The sequence below is a fragment of the Microcaecilia unicolor genome, chromosome 4 (genome assembly GCF_901765095.1).
Source record: "Microcaecilia unicolor chromosome 4, aMicUni1.1, whole genome shotgun sequence".
Lineage (NCBI taxonomy): Eukaryota > Metazoa > Chordata > Amphibia > Gymnophiona > Siphonopidae > Microcaecilia > Microcaecilia unicolor.
This window is the reverse complement of record NC_044034.1, coordinates 120,219,415-120,241,672: the sequence shown is the minus strand read 5'-3', so window position 1 is coordinate 120,241,672 and position 22,258 is coordinate 120,219,415. Positions and strand designations below refer to the sequence as shown.

The window sequence follows — 22,258 nt, the reverse complement described above, 5'->3', positions numbered from 1 at the left end:
TCCAAGTTTCAGGGTCCACCCCTCCCTACCTCCCAGTTCCAGGGTCCGTCCCTCCCTCCCTCCCAGTTCCACGGTCGCCGTCGTCCCTCCCTCATTCCAGTTCCAGGCCCCCTTCCCTACTAATTTTAAAAGACATCTTCACTTACCAAGTCAGGGTTACGGCGGACGGCAGCAGCAGTAAAAGGCGTGCAGGCTCGGCCCTTTTCTCTCTCTCAGCTGTGGTCCCGCCCTCATTTCCTATTTCCGCAAGGGCGGGACCACAGCTGAGAGAGAGAGGAGGGTCGAGCCTGCACACCTTTTACCGCTGCTGCCGTCCACCGTAACCCTGACTTGGTAAGTGAAGATGACTTTAAAAATCGGAGGGAGGGAGGGAGGAAGGGACGACGACTCCCTCATGCGTGTGACGAACCAGGAAGCCCGCTAACGTCAGGACAGGAGATGGATAGATAGCAGCACGAACCCTACAAACCCTTCACTGCCACGGAGTCAGCTTCAGAACGTTGGAGGTGCATTTTAATATATTAGATTATAGTATAAGCAAAGTATTGCCATATGCTGGATTAGTGCTTGACCTGCTTGCATGATATCTACAATAGGACCTTAACCACTATTGTTATGGGTAGTACGCATTCAACTGCCCATGGGAAGGGGGAAACCCGAGCTCTTTCAGAATCAAATGGATGATCAAAGAGTAGTTCTAAGAGTTTTAGAATAGAGCTTCAAGAAATTCCAGTTCATCAACTCCTTCCACCCCCTTCAGAAAGGCTCTGTAGCTGTAGACTGTTTTCACAACTATGGCTAATTTAATTCCTTGTAGTTTTGTTCTAAATTCAAGGTCTTAGTGTTGTGTTGCTGAGTAAGAAGCTGTTTATCATCCTATATAATAATTCTCACCTCCAACGTTCGGTCTCTGCCTGGGACCGTGGCTCCAAGGTCTGATTCCAGCAGTAGATCAGTGATGTCATCCGCATCACACAGCCTCTTCTATCACTTCTGTTTCTGCTGTTCGTGTGGTCCCACCACACGAACAGCTGAAACAGAAGAGAAAGAAGAGGCTGTGTGAAGCGGCGTCCCTACAGTGTAGGAGGTAAAAATGTGCAGGAGGTGGGGAGGGGGGTCCTGAAACGACAGGGGAGGGAAGGTGGGGGTCATGAACGACACGGGGGGGGGAGGAGGGGGTCCTTCTTTCGCTTCTGTTTCGCCTGTTCATGTGGTCCTGCCCTTGAGGGTGGGATCACAGGAACAGCTGAAACAGAAGCGAAAGAAGAGGCTGTGTGAAGCGTGCGGGAGGTAAAAACGCGCATGAGGTGGGGCGGGGATCCTGAAACGACAGGGAGGGAACGGGGTCATGAACTACAGAGGGGGGTCCTGAAACGACACGGGGGGAGGGGATTCCTGGAAATCAACTGGAAGGGGAGGGGGGGTCCTGGATCAGGGGGAATAAGGGGGAGGGGAAGAAGGGGAGGAGGAGGGGGAGGGGGGCCTGGAACTCGGAGAGGGGGGAGAGGCAGAGTGGGAAGGGGAGAGGGGGGATGGAAAGAAGTGGCGGGGGGGTCCTGGAACTCACATGTGAAGAAGTGGGAGGGGTTTCAGGAACTCAGACAGGGGTGGAAGGGGGGAGGCGAAGGGGGTTCAGCAAATTCTCGGTCTCGCTGTGTCTCACATATGCACTCGCACATACTGACATTCTGACACACACACACTCTCTCACAGACACAATCGCACCCAATCTCACTCTCTCTCTGACACACACACTCACTCTGTCTCTCTCACACACACACTCTCTCAAACATACACACTACTGTGGAGGCCATGTGCCCCAGAAGTCTCAACATCTGCCGAGCCGTGATCTGTTGAGACGCTCAAGCTATGGACTTGAACTGTCCTTGTTTTCACAGAGCTCCAATGAATTCCAACTTTTGCACTGGATGAGATGGGACTTTGGGTAATTGGTTACGAACCCGAGTAGTTCTAGCACCAGAATAGTCATTCGCATGGACTGCTGAGCGCCTGCCTTCGAGGTGTTTTTCACCAGCCAATCATCGAGAAAAGGGAACACATGCACTCCCAATCTGCGTAGCAACGCTGCGACTACCGTCAGGCACTTTGTGAATACTCTGGGCACAGACGCCAGACGCCTGTCATCGAAACTCCTCGGTACCGATGAGGAAGACGTGGAATCCTCACGCCTCCTCGGAGACGGGTCCGACGAAGGCCGGTCCCAGGGGGCCTGCATAACAGGAGGCCTAGAGGCAGGTGGAGAGCCACTTGACGCCTCACTGCTCCCAGGGAAAGTTGGTCTCTCAGCAGCCATTACATTTCTTCCCGACGTCAATGCACCTGTCAATGTCGATGACGACGACCTCGGTACCAATGTCGATGTCGAAGGACCAGACTGAGCCCCAAAACGTTTTTCGCGTTGGGCCTCTCGAAACGCTTGAGTCCGTTTCTTCATATGAAGACACGGACTACAAGCGGCTGGGCTATGGTCGGGCCCAAGGCACTGCATATACCAAGCGTGGATATCGGTACCTGAGATAGTCCGGTTGCACCGCGTACAACGCTTGAAGCCACTGGGTGTCTTTGACGACGTGGAAGGAAAAATGGCTTCGGCGAATTTAAAAGTCACGATTGTGCTAGTAGAACAAAAAAAGGGCACAAAAGAAAAGGGAAGAACCCGATCGAGCGACCTAAACTCCGGCTGCGTCGAAAAATATATAAAACTTATAAAAAGGGACTAAAACTAAGAAAAATACGGGAAGGTAATTTTTTTTTTTTTTTTAAGAAATGACAAAGAAAATATATATAAATTTTGTAGTCTAAGACTCTTTCCTGGGCAAAAACGAAGAGAAACCGAAAAAACGCCATCTCTCTCGTTGCGGACAAGAAAAAACTGAGGAGGCACGCTCACGCGACAGACAGGAAGTCGTGCGCACCAGAAGACTCTGGCAAAACTTTACTTTTTTTTTGCTTGCAAAAATTTGCCGATTCCTGGGTCGACGCGGACATTGACCCACATGTGAGAACAAGCAGGCTGGAGAATTGCTATGGTAATTCATTATAGAATGCATTTATACATCTATTTAATGAAACTGTCTGTTATTTTAACTGTTCAGGTATCCACAAGAGTGTAAAAAAATATTTCCATTTGTAGATTGCCCAGTACTCTTCTGTTTTCCCTGTCTTCTCCATCACCACACTTTCTAGCATCCCTCCTAACACAGTACCTTACTGTCCCTTCCCCAGTGGTCCAGAATGTCTTCTGTCTCCCCTTCCCCTACATAACATAATAGAAGACAACAGATAAAGACCTATACGGTCCATCCAGTCTGGACAACTAGATAAACTCAAAGCATAAGGTATGATACACTACTACATATGTATATTTGATCGATGTAGTCCAACATCAACCAGACCCTCTTTTTCCCCCCATAACCCCAGTGGTCTAGCAACTATCCTCTCACTTTCCCCATGCAGTCCAAAGACTTCCTGTCTCTTCATCCCAGTCCAGCATCTTTCTCCCTTCTCCTTCCCCCATGCAATTCAACATCTCCATGAACCTCTCTTCTGCCATCCTCCACCTGACATCTCATCTTTCTTCTTCCTCAGTTACCCTGTCCCATGGCAGTCAACACAGTGCTGCAGCTAGGCACAGATTTCATCTCTGCCTGCAAGGGAGGACCTTCCCTGTCCCTACCCACTCTATAACAGGATGCTGGTGTCAGAGTTGGTGGAAAAGAGAAGGCCTCCCACAAGGACAGAGATATATGCTCTGAGCTTAGCTGCCGCTGTCCAGCAGCAGCAGCAAGAAAGAATGCAGAAAGGGAAGACATGGCAGTGGCTTTTGTAGCCTGGAAAAAAAGTGCACTGAAAGAACCCATGTGGTGCACGTGTGCATGACTAATTCTTAGAGGGAAACATGCCTTCCTGCATTACAATTTATTCTAAACTATAATAGTAATCCATCTGGAAACTTAAGCAACGGTTAAGGTTTGTAGTAATGAAAAATTACTTTTAACAACTTAATTACTGAAAACACATGCAACAGACAAAAACATGGATTCATAACATATCAGAATGAAAGTGTAAATATAACATGCCAGGTCTCAATCATATAATAAGAGAGAGACCAAAGAAATTAAAAACTGATTACATTTTTCTTTAAATTTAGATTTATAACCATTTTGAAAAAAGGGGAAATGACTTAACTCAAAAGAGAAGAATTTAAGAATCAAGAAAAATGGTATGTAATTTATCAGGTAATATTGTTCTTTGTTTAGAATTTTTTAAAATACTTTCCCCTTTCTTGTCAGGTTATAAAGGACACAAGTAAGAAAGAGCTTTGGTTCACTTTTTTTTTTAAAACAGACTGAGGTGATGAAGAAATGACCGGGAGGATAAGGGTGTGTCCTCCCTAGTCAGTAAGAAGACCAAATACCTTTGTGCTTGTCCCGCTTATGCTTTAGCTGTGCTGGATTGGGTCTGAATCTGGCTAGAGCCTGCTCTCGATGGTTCATAAAAATAGGACCAGGAAATACAAGGGGGCCTGAGGAGAAACATTTTGCACATGCATAGGAAAGCTCACAAAATGGAAATGAAGCATTCAAAAATAAAGAAAAAGATCAAACTAAAAAGCATGATACAATGATACACACTAAAGCTTTTGAATTTCTACTTGCCATTTACTTCAAAGGTGCAATATCTTCCATCTCAAAAAGTGAAAATTAAAATATGCAATAAATTATATACTTTATGGAAATACTGTAAAAAGTTCACAAAATTTCAGTCTAGCCTATAAAACTAGTTAATTTATATTCAAATGTTTAGAAAGGAATAGTGCATCTTAAATGTGCATTTATACTGAAAAAACACTCTATGCTTAGCGACTGATAGAAAGCATTAAAAATATAAATATTAAAAACAGGTCAAACTTTCATAATGGAATTGCATACAGGGAAATTCTATAAGCTGGAACCTAGAGGTGTGGTCACTTACGTGTAACTAAGGCACCACTAACAGGTAGGCACCTATGTGCACTAGACACTATTCTAAAAAATAGCATCTAAGTGCCACAGAGCCTAAATGCAAGGGGAGGGGGCATACAATTGGGAGGGCGAACAGTGTGACTCCCAGTTATGCATGTAGTTTATAGAATACTATAGATTATGCATCTCATTTGGTACACCCAGACATGACAACTTACATCTGCCACTGACATGGCATAAGAGCAAGCATTAAGAGCACACCTAAACATACAAGTATACCAATACCAACTTATGCTATACACAGCCAAGATTCCGTTCACAGAACTGACACCAAGTACATGGCATCAGGGTGCCTAGACTAAGATGCCAATTTAAAGAACTGTCCCATTCGTGTCTTCTTAATGAAATTATAGCATAAGATGAATCAGAATGCTTTTTTTTTTTTTTTTTTTTAAGGACTATTATATAAATTAGAAAAAAAAAAAAAACTGACTCCAAGCCATGCTTGATTTAGTGGTAGAATTTCCTATTCTACTACTGGTTTGAAATATTTTTAGAATTGAATGAGGCACCACACCTCTTAAATGCAAGGAAAGCACTCAATGACAATCTTACCCCTGTGTTCATAAAAGGACATCACAAAATGTATCTCCTTGGCTACTAAAGAGACATCCAGATTTTTCTCTTATCTTAACACTACACTCCCATTCACAAATATCATTTTTGCCTTCTACAGTAAAACTCTTTATGTAAACCACCTTGATCCAGGCCACGATGCCAGAGCAACTCAATATATCCTGATGTATGCTTTAAAAAATTCTGATTTTGTATAAACACCAATTACTGTGCTTGAGAGATCTTCTATTTGATAGACTCCACTAGAAATATTAAGTAAACAATTCTGATGACTTGCAAATATTTTCATTTCCTAAAATAGTAAGGAAAAGACAAACTTCTATGAATTATCTGCATACAAAAAAAGGATAAAGCTCCACTGACTTGTTCCCTCTCCAAGCTAGCAACACTGGTTGGAGTACAAAGCCAGCTCACATTAAAATTTCCTTATCATACAAATTAAACATTCATCAATAAGCAAACAGCTATTTTCAACTATTTGAAATGGACTAAAAAGCTCTGTTATTTACATGCAAACAGATTATCTCAGTGATTGATAAATAAATACAGCATGGCTGCCTGCTGTAAGTGGATGAAACTTTTACTTCTATATAATTAAGGGTCTAAAATATATCTACTAGGAAACAGAAGAGATGCAACAAGATTTCTTTTTTTATCTTATAACACACTAAACTTTCCTCAGATTTAACACTGACATGATAGTCCATTTAGAAAGTGTACTAAATCACTGATTTTCAGCTTTCCATTTATTTTCATAAAAAGAATGAGCTTATGGAAGTTAATCATACAAGTATATTTGTCTTTCCACTGTAGCTCTAACATGCTCAGTTCATAAAATGAAGATACTTACCTGTAGCAGGTATTCTCTAAGGACAGCAGGCTGATTGTTCTCACATGTGGGTCGACTTCCACGTCGGCCCAGGAATCGGCATTTTGCAAGCAAAATATTTAAAAAAAGTTTTCCGAGAGTTTTCTGGCACGCATGCAGCGCGGACCGATTTCCCGCCCGTCGCACGAGCTCGATCATCAGTTAAATCAAAAACCATAAAAAGAAGCAAGTAACTCCAAAGGGGAGGTGGGCGGGATTGTGAGAACAATCAGCCTGCTGTCCTCGGAGAATACCTGCTACAGGTAAGTATCTTTGCTTTCTCCGAGGACAAGAAGGCTGTTTGTTCTCACATGTGGGGTATCCCTAGCAACCAGGCTCACTCAAAACAATGAACATTGGTCAATAGGGCCTCACAATGGCGAGGACACAACTGAGATTGACCTGAAACAATAAACACCTAACTGAAACTGCAGCCTGGAACAGAACAAAATGGGTCTATGGGGGTGGAGTTGGATTCTAAACCCCAAACAGATTTTGCAGCACCGACTGCCCAAACTGACTGTCGCGTTGGGTATCCTGCTGAAGGCAGTAGTGAGATGTGAATGTGTGGACTGATGACCACGTTGCAGCCTTGCAAATCTCTTCAATGGAGGCTAAGTGAGCCACTGACGCAGCCATGGCTGTAACATTATGAGCCATGACATGGCCCTCCAGAGTCAGCCCAGCTTGGGCATAAATGAAGGAAATGCAATCTGCTAGCCAATTGGAGATTGTGTGTTTTCAGATGGCGACTCCCCTCCTGTTGAGATCAAAAGAAACAAACAACTGGGCGGACTGTCTAAAGGGCTTTGTCTGCTCCACGTAAAAGGCCACTGCTGTCTTGCAGTCCAAGGTATGCAAACTGCTTTCGCCAGGGCGGGTATGAGAACAGGGAAAGAATGTTGGCAAAACAATTGACTGGTTCAGATGGAACTCCGACACCACCTTTGGCAGGAACTTAGGGTGAGTGCGGAGGACTACTCTGTTGTGATGAAATTTGATATAAGGTGCATGCACTACTAAGGCCTGAAGCTCACTAACCCTACAAGCTGAAGTAACAGCCACCAAGAAAATGACCTTCCAGGTCAAGTACTTCAGATGGCAGGAATTCAGTGGCTCAAAAGGAGCTTTCATCAGCTGAGTGAGAACGACGTTGAGATCCAATGACACTGGTGGAGGTTTAAAAGGGGGCTTTGACAAAAGCAAACCTCTCATGAAGTGAACAACTAAAGGCTGTCCAGAGATAGGCTTACCCTCTACACAGCGAGGAAAAGCACTAATCGCACTAAGGTGAACTCTTACAGAGTTGGTCTTGAGACAAGTGTAGAAGGTATTCAAGCAGGGTCTGTGTAGGACAAGAAAGAGGATCTAGGGCCTTGCTGTCACACCAGACGGCAAACCTCCTCTATTTGAAAGAGTAACACCTCTTCGTGGACTCTCTTCTGGAAGCAAGACTCGGGAGACACCCTCTGAAAGACCCAAGGAGGCAAATTCTAAGCTCTCAACATCCAGGCCATGAGAGCCAGAGACTGGAGGATGGGATGCAGAAGCGACCCCTTGTTCTGAGTGATGAGGGTTGAAAAACACTCCAATCTCCACAGTTCCTCGGAGGACAACTCCAGAAGAAGAGGGAACCAAATCTGATGTGGCCAGAAGGGTGCAATCAAGATCATTGTTCCACGGTCTTGCTTGAGTTTCAGCCAAGTCTTCCCTACTAGAGGTATGGGAGGATACGCATACAGAAGGCCTGTCCCACAATGTATGACGCTAGTCTCTCTTGGGCCTGAAGTCTGGAACAGAACTGAGGGGCCTTATGATTGATCTGAGTGGCAAAAAGATCCACAGAGGGGGTGCCCCACGCTCGGAAGATCTTGCGGACTATATCCATGTTCAGTGACCACTCGTGAGGTTGCATTATCCTGCTCAACCTGCCAGATAAGTGGCTTGGAGAAACATGCAGTGATGGCGAGCCCAAAGCCAAATCTGGTCGGCTTCCTGACACAGAGGGTGAGATCCGGTGCCCCCCTGCTTGTTGGAATAAAACACGGCAACCTGATTGTCTGTCCAAATCAATACGATTTGGTTGGACAGACGGTCTCTGAAAGCATTTAGAGCGTTTCAGATCGCTCGCAATTCAAGGAGATTGATCTGAAGACCTTTTTCCTGAAAGGACCAGATTCCTTGAGTGTGAAACCCATCTACATGAGCTCCCCAAACCAGGAAGAATACATCCATCATCAGCACTTTTCGTGGCTGAAGAACTTAGAATGGTCGCCCAATGGTCAAATTGGATTGAATCGTCCACCACTGAAGAGAAATCCGAAAGTTGGTGGACAGTTGGATTACATCCTCTAGATCCCCCGCAGCTTGGAACCACTGGGAAGCTAGGGTCCATTGAGCTGATCTCATATGTAGATGTGCCATGGGCGTTACATGAACTATGGAGGCCATGTGCCCCAGAAGTCTCAACATCTGCCGAGCCTTGACCTGCTGAGACACTCGAAGAATGGATACCAGGGACAGAAGGTTGTCCGCCCTTGTGTCAGGGAGATAAGCTCGAGCTGTCTGAGGGTTCAGCAGAGATCCAATAAATTCCAATTTTTGGGCTGGGATGAGAAGGGACTAGGGATAATTTATGACAAACCCCAGTAGCTCCAGCATCTGAATAGTCATTCGCATGGACACAGAGCACCTTCCTTCGAGGTGCTCTTCACCAGCCAATCGTAGAGATAAGGAAACACATGCACTCCCAGTCTGCGTAGAGATGCTGCGACTACCGCTAGGCATTTTGTAAACACTCTGGGCGCAGACGCCAGGCCAAAAGGCAGTACACAGTACTGAAAGTGCTGTGTTCCTAGCCAAAATCAAAGATACAACCTGTGAGCTGGAAGTATCGCGATGTGTGTGTAAGCATCCTTTAAGTCCAGAGAGCATAGCCAATCATTTTCCTGAATCATGGGAAGAAGGGTGCCTAGGGAAACCATCCAGAACTTTTCTCGGATAAGAAATTTGTTCAGGGCCCTTAGGTCTAGGATGGGATGCATCCCCCCTTTTCTTCTGCACAGGGACGGTCCTGGGGGGCCTGCATAACAGTAGGCCTCCAGATAGGTGGAGACCCACTCGATGCCTCATTGCTCCCAGCGCAATGTGGCAATTCGGCAGCCATTACCTGAGCTCTCGGTGTCGCTGCTTCCTTCGACGTCGATGCCGCCGACCTTGGTACCGATGTCGAAGGACCGGACCAGTCAAAAATGTTTCTCACACTGAGCCTCCCGAGCCACTTGGGTCCATTTCTTCATCAAAAGACACAACTTACAGGCAGCTGGGAGATGGTCGGGCCCAAGGCACTGAAGACACCACACGTGGGGGTCAGTACTCGAGATGGTCCGGTTGCAGCGAGTACAATGCTTGAAGCCGCTGGGAGTCCTCGATGACATGGACGGAAAAACAGCAGATGCGAAATTAAAAGGCTCAATGGTGCCACATAAAGGCACAAAAAAAGGGCAAAAAAACCCGGGCGAGCAGCCTAAGGGCGGCCGCAATGAAAAAGAAAGAAAACTTAAACAAATTGACAAAAACTAAGAAAAATAGGGAAAAATACTACTTATATATATATACATACTATATATATATATATATATATATATATATATAAACAACACAGTGGGAAGGTGAAAAAGGGTCTCCTGAGCCGTTTGACAGAGCAAAGAAAAAACACCTCGTCACTCTGAGCAGATCAAAGAAAACTAAGGAGGGCACGCTCACGTCGCGGGCGGGCAGCCGTTCACACATGCGCTGTGCGTTCTGGAAAGTTCTACTTTTTGCTTTGCAAGTTCTCCGGTCTCCTGGGCCGTCGCGGACGACGACCCAGTTGTGAGTATAATACACCCTGCTTGTCCTCGGAGAATGATCATATCCTTAGCAAACCAGACCAGAATAATTGATGCCTAAGGGCCCCATTTACTAAGCCATGCTAGAGGAGCGTTAGTGATTTTAGAGCGTGCTGTGTAGGCGCCCACAATATTCCTATGGGTGCCTACACAGTTAGTGCATGCTAATTTTGTGCACTCGCTAAAAACACTAGCACACCTTAGTAAACAAAGCCCTAAGTGATTTTATGTTATCTGATATAAGTACCTCTACAGGACTTCCATGGTTAGAAAAATAAAATGGCCAGACAACAAAAGATAAATTATTTTTTTTAAAACTGTCATTTTATTTTCTATGTTGTGATTGGAATGTACATCTGCCAGAGCTGGTGTTAGACACGAGTGAAGACAGATCACTGCAAATATGCTGATTTCCAGATTTCAAGCACAAAACACCAAGAAATAATAGTATACACTGAATTTAAGTGTCTATGGTTGCATTTTTTGTATTTTCTGAAGATGGCTTCCATTTCTATGTCATTACTACATGCTTTTATTTTGACAGTTTTCCTTTGGTAGCTGCATAGAAAGATGCTTTGATTCATTGGGGGGGGGGGGGGGGGGGGGGGAGACAGACAAAGAAAAAAGAAAAGATCTTCACAAACCTGGAGAAGTTGCCAATCAAGTTGCATATTTTATTCTCTGTGAAAATGAAACGAGGAATCTGACTGGCCACAATGGGCAAATTTTCCATTTTTTTTTTTTAAACCTATTACTCCTGGTTTTATAAATAGGCTCCGCATATAAGTTTCATTGTTCATTTTTACTCAGTTTCTAAAAACAATACACTACCAGTCAAGGCACCAAACAGTCTTTAGGCGAGTGAAATAACAGATCATGCCAACTGTGTTTTGTCCTGTATGCCAGTTGCAATGAACTGTATTTATTATGTATATGTTGTCAAGTTAGTTAACTGTTTAATAATAAAATATTAATTTCAAAATCTCTGCTGATTGGAGCTTGAGTGTACTCTGTTGAAATTTGTTTGCCTTAGGGTATACATGGCTTGAAGAGAAACACCAAGTTAAGTCCACAGAACAAACAACTCTCTAGGAGGTGGGAGAGATTTATTTATTTTCCATTTATATATAAACGTTTTTATTGATGACTGAAATAAAATAAAATCGTTAACAGAACTATATGTAAATACATAAGTAAATTAAGTTTTGCTAAACACCTTACAACTTGTCATCAAATTTAATGAGTTTTTACCCGCCCCCCCCCCCCCCCCTCGTAGGTATTCGAATATAGTAGAGACAATAAAATACCAACCCAATACTATTCTGCATATAATATAGTCCAACAAATTATATACAATGTAGATTCCACCAGCTAAGCGCTAATCACTCCCATACAATATCATTTATTTTCCATTTATAGCCCATCTAGTAGGTTACAATGTACATATATAACAAAATCATACAACAGAATGAACAAAAGATCACAAAAGAAACAGCTGTATTTCTTCCCTTAATCAATACCAAAGAGGCCAATAAATATGCTTTGAGGTGTTTTTTTTTTTAATTTTGTTTTTAAAAGATGACCAACTATCTGTAATTACAATCGCAATGATAGTTTATTCCACATCAGAGGCCCTATAATGGACAATGAAACTTCAACAGTAAAATTATAATCAATTTCCATCGATGAAAGCACTACAAGCTGTCGAGAATTTTCTGATCTCAAAGTGTGGTACAGTACATAAGTTCGCTATACCTGTCTCACATAATCAGGCTCCCAAGGTTTTAAAAACAAGTATCCTATAAAAAACCAGGAAGCCAGTGAAGAGCCTTTATTGAAACGGAGACATGAACAAAACGATTCAAACCAGCAATCACACGTGAGAAGACTAAACATAAGCTGTTACAATAGTGTAGGTTTTGATAGTACTAGACTCTGAACTACTAGCTAGAATTCAAATTTAGGTAACATTGGCCTAATTTTACTCAAATCCTTCAATTGTTAGAAACAGGTTTGAACCACCCGTGAAACCTGAAGTTGGTATTATAGATTCTCAATTGAATATGCAAAACTCAAAATATGAACTTTTATCAGAATAGATACATTTCCAATTTCAACTGGAGCATAATACCCAGCTGCAAAAGCACTTTTCATAATTATGATATATTCAAAGCCAAACTATTCACAGCCATCCAAGCCTATATAATCTCCAAACAAGATTTCAATTTAAAACATCCTGACAAAATCATCATCATCAACAAGAAACAGAAACTGGATGCCATCTGCATAGATCCTATACTCTACCTGCAGCTCCCACAAAACCACATAAAGAGGCAAAAAGATATACATTAAAAAGTGCAGCTGACAATGCTGACCCTTATGGGACCCCCATACATACTCCATATCAGACTCCATGCTTTTGCAACTTACTTGCATAGTACGCCCTGAAAGATAAGTTCCCCAAACCAACCATGTGCCAGACTTGTAATAACCAAACTCATAGAGTCTGTCAAGCAACACACCATGATTAACCGTATCAAAGGCACATGAGACAGGTGGAGAGGCATTTTCTATATGATGTCTAAATCCAACTTTGGATGTTTTGCTGAAAACATCCAAAAATCAAGTGGAGAACATGGCCATTTTCAAACATGAAAAATGTCTTATCTTTTTGTTTCAAACATGGACATTTCCTATACATTTTTGTGCTTAGTGCATCTTTCCTTTTGGACCATTTACAGGGGGGAGACCCAAGTGAAAAACGCATAAAATCATGCTGGGAGGTAAGAGGAGCCAGCATTCTTACCAGATTGACTACACAGACATCCCAGAAGAACAGTGGGGCACCTTAGGGAGCATTGCAGTGGATGTCACATAAAAGGTTCCAGGTACACATTTCAACCTTACCCCCTTATATTGTATGGTGAGCCCTCCAAACCTACCAAAAACTTACTGTACCCAATTATACACCACTATAATAGCCCTTATGGCTGCAGGTGTCACCTATGTGGGTACAATAGTTTTTTGGGGGGTTGACACTTTCTACCACAAGTGTAACAGATTGAATTATGGACCTGGATCCCCTTCTCCACAAAGCACTACACTGACTTGCTGCTCTAATAGGACTGGACATAACATTTGAAGTTGTCAGAGGCTGTATGTACTGTTTCTTTCACATCTTTGGGGGGGGGGGGGGTGTCATTCCGATATTCCTCCAATGGTCATCTGGTCATTTAGGGTACCTTTTTGTGGCTTAGTTGTTGTTAAAACAGGCCTAGACCATTGAAGAGGTCAACACTTTGGAGGAGCAAGGATCAGAAAGAGAACTTGTGATATTTTGAAATTTTTAAAAACTACATCTCCCTAAAAACTTCACAAAAAAAACATCCCAAGTATCACCAATTATAACAGTATCCTTTCTTTGCACAAGTCATGTCTGAACAGATATTTGATTTAACACTCTTTCTACTTTTGAACTGTCAAAACACCCACAGTGCAACTGCCCTTTCTATTCTGACTCAGAAAACAAACAATATTAAACAATTCATAAAGACAACTCATAGCCACTAAAAACAATTGTTTTTAATTTAAAATACAAAATTTTGCCTTCTTCACAAACTGCAATGTACTCTCTTAAACAAATGTACTCTCAAATGAATTTTGTAAGAGTCAAACATCTGCATCCCTGGATTTTCTCCATATCCTTCCTGTATGACAATCACTGTCTCAAATGTTTTATATCATCCTTCCAGGGAGTAAAATTAAGAAGATTATGTACCTTAATTCTCCTATTAGGAGCTTAAAAATCCAGAGACTCCACAAGGCTTATTCCAAATCTCTTTCTGAAAATCTAAGCAAGATAACCATTTCCATTAATTGATCAAATTCAAATGAGAGCCATATTACTATTTTACGCCATTTCTGAGCCACTCCTGATGTTCCTACCCCTTCATATAAAAAAAGCACTTAAAACAGTGATCTGTCCAACCAACTTCAATTACTTCGTGTCATTAATAACCTCTCATTAAAAACCTGTGATAAAAATACAAGATCAAGAACATGACCAGCTACATGAGTAGTTTTCTTTACATACTAGTTAAAAACAGTTTTCCACACTTAATGCAATAAAAACAGTTTTCCACGCTTAATGGCAATTTTGTCAAAAAAATCAAATAATCCTGTTCTATCCACCATGGAGGATAATATAACAAAAAGAAAGTTTACCATTCAAAACTACTTAAAAAAAAAAAAAAAAAAACTGCCTCACATTCAAATTGAAAAGAAATCTGCTTAAACTGAAGAAAACACAAATAAAATCCCTGCCCCCCCCTTTTATATTTTCTACAAAACTATTTCCAACCAAAATTTACAAGACAGTATTATTCAACGATAGCAATATCAGACTGAAGCAACCAGGATTCAGTAACACATAAAATACCTAATTTGTGCTCCAAAATTACATTGATTGCTAAACATTTGATATACCACAAATTGAGCCTATACAGGCAATCTGAAATTAAGACAGAGTCTTGTTGCGCACCAATCTTGCATTAATGAATCAACACTATGATAATGTAAAGAAATTATCTGTAAAGCATCAATCACTCCAGAAAATAATATCCTACAATGTGTAACCCTTACTAGATCTCCATATCTCCCCCTAAATATACATTGCCTAATGCCTAATACATTGCCTAATGCCTAATACTCACCTCCCAGTACAACACGAATGAATTTACCACCTTAAACACACCACAACTAAACCTTCCAATCTCAGAAACTTTAAAAATCCTTGGAGTCACTATCGATCGCCACCTAACACTCGAAACCCATGCAAACAACACAACCAAAAAGATGTTCTACTGCATGTGGAAACTGAAAAGAATAAGACCATTCTTCCCAAGATCCGTCTTTCGCATTCTAGTGCAATCCCTCGTACTCAGCCATCTGGATTACTGCAATTCACTATACGCAGGTTGTAAAGAGCAAATACTGAGGAGACTTCAAACAGCCCAAAACACAGCAGCCAGACTCATCTTCGGAAAACCAAAATACGAAAGTGCAAAACCCTTACGAGAGAAGCTACATTGGCTCCCACTTAAGGAACGCATTACTTTTAAAGTATGCACATTAGTCCACAAAATTATTCACGGTGAAGCTCCAGCTTACACCTCTGACTTAATAGACCTACCACCCAGGAACACTAAAAGATCATCTCGAACTTTCCTTAACCTCCACTTCCCTAAATGCAAAGGCATAAAATACAAGGCGCTGCACGCATCAACCTTTTCTTACATAAGCACGCAATTCTGGAATATACTACCGCGCAACTTGAAAACAATCCACGAACTAACCAACTTCCGCAAATTACTGAAGACTCATCTCTTTGATAAAATTTACTGTAAGGATCAATACACCAATACATTCTTTTCTGAACTCTCATCCCCTGTAATTTTATCACACTTAAACCTTCACTCACAAAAAATGTTATACCGAATGTTCATTTGCTAAGGTTCTATTACCCTATTAATTTCCCGTTGTCTCTTTCCATTGTTCCATTGTTCTTTTCCTTGTCCTATTCCCTAACGATACCTTGACTCTGCTTTCGCTTAAATTCTCACAATGTAATCCATAACTGAATTGTAACAAATCGTATTTCCATTATTTACCATGTATTGTAAGCCACACTGAGCCCGCAAATAGGTGGGAAAATGTGGGATACAAATGCAATAAAATAAAATAAATAAATTTATGATGTTTATGACAGTACTTATATACCGCCTTTCAGAATACAAAGTAGTTTACAATAAAGCACGCCATTAAGACTTTACTAATGCAGCCCAAAATTTACCACACTTACTAAATCTCTTATAATGACCCCAATTCCACCCCCAGGTGTGCTCTAAGGAGTTCCTTAGATATGCCTCTTTGTCAGAGCGACAAAGTTGGTGCATGCACTTTGGCGTGCATGCCACAGTTAAAAAGCTGTACACCCCAGTGACATCACAGGAAGCACAGTCAGCAATCGGCCTGGCAGAGTACAATGGTGGACTCACAGGAGGCAACCTAAAGGTGTAACAAGGTCCAAACCAGTCCTAGCAAAGTGACAAGCACCACAAGGAGACTGACAGTAATGATTCTCTGTTTTGTTTCCCCTGCTATCTACAGAGAACTTCTGTTACAGATACGTAGCATCCTTTTCCACTGACAAATCAGCCACAGAAGTAGGCTCTCCCCAGCTAAGGATTATTCAGCAGGTGTCCACCCTTCAAAATAAAAAAAACCTTTAACAAAGACTAATGGAAGTGAAACTCATTAGGATTGAAAGATCTGAAGCACCCCAAGACCTCTGAAGATGTGACAGAGTTGATGTCAATTAGACAAAAAGAAAAGGATTTCTTAAAAATGCTTGCCCCACTGCACAGTCTTTTCACAAAGACTGATCCATAGTGCGGGTGGAACCACATAGCAGTTCTACAGATACCTTATACTGAGGTTTGTTTCAAATGGGCATAAAAACTGAAATAGCCCTGACGGCATTTATTGGCTTGTAATCTAGCTTGCTGGTGGCTAAATCGGACAAAGTCCACTAACCAGTTTTTCGGTTATAGGCAACCAAGAGATTTGGATCATGTGATACAAAGAGCAATGTTGACTGTGTAATGGTTTCTATACATTTTAGAAAAAAAAGGGGGAAGGTCCTCTTCCAATTCAGGGCCAGAAAAGCTTTTCTTCCAGGATGAGAATGGGATTTCAGAAAAAAACATGACTGGTAAAATTTATTGAGATCAAAACACCACCATATTCCAAGGATTTTAAGGCAGTTGGGGTATTATTTTTTTTTTTTTTTGGCGGGGGGGAAGGGGTAGGCTCTTAGCATAAAGATTCTTCAAAAAGAACTGCATGTAAGATGGGCAAGACTACAGCTTGAAGCTGGATTGTTGCCAAGATTGGGGATTTTTCCAACAACAACACCCCCCCCCCCCCAAAAAAAAAAAATAGTGTTTTAAACAGGAAGAACCCATTTGTTTGAGTTGAACCACCACATTATTTATTTATTTATTTATTTATTGCATTTGTACCCCATATTTTCCCACCTATTTGCAGGCTCAATGTGGCTTACAGAGTGTTGTTATGACATAGTCATGAGAGGATCTTAGATACATTTGGTGGTAAGCCAAAGATATTAGAAGATAGAGTAGGGGGTGTTAGATAGGGTGGTGTAGGAGGTGTATTTATATGATTGGGTGGGTTGTGTGGTGATTTGTGTCTTTAAGGGTTCTATTTGTAGGCTCTATTGAAGAGATGTATCTTCAAAGATTTGCGAAAGTTGCTTAGATTGTCCATAGTTTTTAGGGCTGGGGGTAGCGCATTCCATAGCTGTGTACCTCTGTAAGAGAAGGTAGTGGCGTATGCCTGCTTATATTTAAGTCCTTTACAACTGGGGAAGTTCAGATTGAGGAATTTGCGGGCTGATCTCTTGGCGTTTCTAGGCGGTAGGTCCACTAGGTTTAACATATAAAGTGGGGCATCTGCGTGAATGATCTTGTGTACGGTCGTGCATATCTTGAATTTGATGCGTTCCTTGAGTGGTAGCTAGTGAAGTTTTTCTCTTAAGGGTTTTGCACTTTCCAAATAGGAGTCTGGCTGCGGTATTTTGGGCTGTTTGGAGTTTCTTAATAGTCTGTTCTTTGCAGCCAGCGTACAGAGTGTTACAGTAGTCCAGGTGACTTATTACCATAGATTGTACCAAGGTACGGAAAATGTTTCTCGGGAAGGAAGGCTTAACTCTTTTGAGTTTCCACATCGAGTAGAACATCTTTTTTGTCGTGTTCTTCACATGGGTATCGAGAGTGAGGTTTCAGTCGATGGTAACTCCAAGAATCTTCAGGTTTTCTGAAATAGGAAGAGTGCAGTATGGTGTGGTTATAGTGGAGTAGTTGTTTGTGTTGTATTGAGAAGTGAGTACTAGGCATTGAGTTTTTTTCTGCGTTGAGTTTTAGCTGGAATGAATCTGCCCAGGTGTGCATGGTTCTGAAGCTTTGGTTGATCCCGTTGGTGATTTCGTTTAGATTATGTTTGAACGGGATGTAGATCGTGACATCGTCTGCATTTAAGTAAGGGTTAAGCTTTTGATTGGCTAATAGTTTGGCTAGTGGTATCATCATTAGGTTGAAGATAGTTGGTGAGAGGGGGGATCCTTGAGGAACTCCGCATTCTGGTGTCCATGGAGGTGATCTTTCGGCGTCCATTATTACTTGGTAGGATCTGGTGGTGAGGAATCCCTCGAACCATTTGAGGACTGGGCCTCCGACTCCGAAGTATTCTAGTATATGAAGTAATATTCCATGATCAACCATCTCAAAGGCGCTTGACATGTCAAATTGTAGTACGAGTATGTTCTTACCAGATGCAATTGTTTTTTTGAATGAGTTCATTGCCGCCACTAGTAAAGTTTCGGTGCTGTGATTTGATTGAAATCCTGATTGTGACTCATGTAGAATTGAATGTTTAGTTAGATATTCAGTGAGTTGTTTCGTAACTATGCCCTCCATTATTTTGGTTATGAGCGGAATAGATGCAACTGGTCGATAATTAGTTAGGTCCATTGTGCTTTTCTTGGCGTCTTTTGGCAGAGGAGTGAGTAGGATGTTTCCTTTATTCGTGGGGAATAAACCGTTTTGGAGTCTCTGGTTTACTTGGTTCGTAAGGTCTATCTTGAATTGTTTGGGGGTGGCTCTTATTAGGCTAACAGGGCAAATGTCTAGTTTGCATTGAGAATTGACATATATTTTTAAGCCATTGTGAGAGTTCATCTACTGAGATTTTGTCGAAGTTGGTCCATGAACGATCTGCTGGGTATTCCCCTGGTTTTGGATCTAGGCATTCAAGGATGCTTGTATAATCGGTGGTATTAGTAGGTATCATGCGTCGGAGTTTTATAATTTTTTCGTTAAAATATTTCGCTAAGTTGGCAGCGGATGGGGTGTCTGTGTTGTTAGAGGTGACTGGTGTAGTGTTTAGGAGTTTGTTCACGAGTGAGAAGAGCTTATGTGTATCCTTGTAGTTTGGTCCTATTATGGTTTTGTAGTACATTCTTTTGGTTTGTCTGATTTTGTATTTGTATTTTCTTTGCAACTGTTTCCAGTCGTTAAGAGTGAGTTTGTCTTTTTTTCTTGCTCCATATTCTTTCCAGTCTTCTGACCTGTGTTTTTAAGTCTTTCAATTCTTCGTTAAACCATGGTATTGAGTTTTTTTCTTTTTGAGGATCTAGTTTGGAGCGGTGCTATACTGTCTAGTATTGCTGTGCATCTGTTGTCCCATTCTTGCAGAAATTGGGGTGAGTCTGTAGGAGTTGCCCATTCTTCAGTATAAAGTTCTTGCCAGAATGTTAGTGGGTCTATTTTGCCTCTTGTCGTATAGGTTCTTTTTTCTTGTTTTCGTTGTGACCCTTTTGTTTTCTAGGAGAGGGAGGTATTTGCTTTGTAGTGGTCTGACCATGGTGTAGCTGTCCATTTTGTGTCTGTGATAGTGAGGATGGGCTCTGATGAAAATTTGTGAGTTATAATGTCTAGTGTGTGTCCTTTTTTGTGGGTGGGTTGTATGTTAGGCCAGTGGAGCTCCCGTTGTTGGATGAATTCCTTGCATTCGTTTACGTTTTTAATGTTAGTGTCTTCAAGGTGAAGGTTGATATCCCCTGCTATGAGAAGGTTCTGGGTGGACATGCAAGTGTTTGATATGAAGTCCATAAAGTGTGTTTGTGAATCTTGCCAATTGCCAGGGGGCCTGTAGAAAATGATTAAGTTTAGTTGATCAAGTAGATCGGGGTGGTTGATTCTAACTGAGGCTATTTCAAGTTGGGGTAGGATGGATTCTGCTGTTGTAATAACTGTGAATTGTGATTTATAGATTATTGCTATGCCTCCTCCTCTTTTTCCTTCTCTTGTCCAATGGATAATTTTTTATCCTGGTTGACACAGTTCTAAGATTATTGGGTCTTTGGAATCATGGATCCAGGTTTCACTAATGAGTAGGAAGTCAAGGTGCTCTTCCGCGATCCAGTCGGTCAATGTTGTGGTTTTCTTGATTACTGATCTGGCATTAGTGTAACCTATTTGTATTAGTTGGTGTTGTTCTCTTGGATTTGGGTTTGTGGTAAAATTTATTAGTTGTCCGTCTCCTTGATGTGGTGGTTTGGAACGTTCTTTCTTTCCTATTCTTTGATGGGGTCCATGGATGTCAAGTTTTTCATGGTCTTCTTTGTCTTTTTGTGTGCGCATGTTGTGTTCGTGAGTTGTTTGTGGTTTGTGAGTTGTGAAGCTGTTATTGTCTGTGTCTGGGGTTGTAGGTGTGTGTTGGAGTAGGGTGAGGCAGTAAATGGTTAGGATTATTTTACTAGTGTTCATATCAATATTAGTATGCACGTTAATTTGTGTGTTTAGAATGTTAGGGGTTTGGCAATCCTGTGAAGCAAAATCTAGGTCAGTATAGGCATTATATTCGGAACAAAGCGAGCAAAATTTAAATCATTGTAAACAATGCACTTAGATCAAGGTAGGCAGAGTCATTAGAGGTCTTTCAGCATTTTACATCGCATATAAAGCGTTTAAACATCTAATAAACTGTCGAGCATATAAACAGTGTTTAAGCATCTATTAAGCTGCCGAGCATATAGACAGTATTTGCAGCATAATGTTTTACAGCATTTAAAGGAAGCTTTCAAACAGGCTGCCATGCATGTGTGATATGTTAGGCATATAAAATAATTTAGCATTTAGATGGTGTCTTTCAACATCTTACATTGCATATATAGCATTTAGCCTTTGTAGGAGGACTTCCAGCAGGCTGTCCTGCATATAAAATGCTTTATAAATTGCAATTACATTACAGCATAAAGCAGTTTAGTATTTATAGGAAGTCTACGAGATCGTCACCGGTCCGTTCCAGACTGTTACCTATCCCCCGGTCAGACATTTGGCTTGTCGCACGGTCAGGTTCCCTTAGGCCTCGTGGCTAAGTCCCTTAGGCCGTGTCCAGGTGTCGGTGATGTCGATTGGGGAGGCCGCCCAAGCCTTGAGATCTGTCGGACCAGCTTTGGGCTCTTTTGGCTCGGGAGCTCTGTAGGTACTCTGATTTGTCTCCAAGAGCTCTTAGACTTGAACAAAATAACAAGGTTCCATGAAAATGGGGGTCTTGCATAATTTGTTTGGTAAGAAAGAAGTCTTTTATTAAATCTTGCAATGATTGGACATCTTGCAAAGCCTCACCAATGATTTCCTGATAAGTCCAGCTAGAACCAAGATGAAGACCTTGCTGAGAATTATGGAACATGCAATGAAGGAACATTGGTCAACATGAAAAGGGGTTTTTGTTCCTGTCTTTACAAACAATCTTTTCTGTTTAAAAGGATAATTACTTATAGAGGAACACTTTCTTGCTGAAATCAAAATCTGCTCAGTCTCAAGAGTGAAGCCAAGAAATATCATACTGTGATCAAACCATTTGCTCGTAAATAATAGAAAGGGAATCTCAGACAAGCAGCTCAGGCTAAAATTCAGCCAGTATCACAAGTGCTCTAAATTGTCAACCATAGGATCAAATGGAAAGATTTAACAATCGCTCATGTGTCCAACATACATTCCCAAAATGATATTCAAATCAAAAATTATATACCTGAATACACCTTTTTATACGAAGTCCACTGTAGACACACCACTCACATATAGATCCAAAATTATGTTGCAAGTAGCTCCAAAACTCCTGTTTTCAATCTGAACACAAACAAAAAAAATTTTTGTTTTGCATTTAAGATAAAAAAAAAAATCTCATCTAAAAATAGCACCTATCTGAAGATGAGAATTGCTGGCATAATGCAGAAT

At 41.6% G+C, this 22,258-nt stretch overlaps 1 protein-coding gene across 1 annotated transcript in view; it reads right to left on the bottom strand.

Moving 5' to 3' along the window:
• Nucleotides 1–22,258, bottom strand: part of MYCBP2 (MYC binding protein 2) — a 937,772-nt gene that overhangs the window by 721,512 nt on the left and 194,002 nt on the right. Inside the window, 1 exon segment of the mRNA XM_030200587.1 lies at nucleotides 4,439–4,546. Coding sequence (XP_030056447.1) covers nucleotides 4,439–4,546 — 108 coding nt within the window.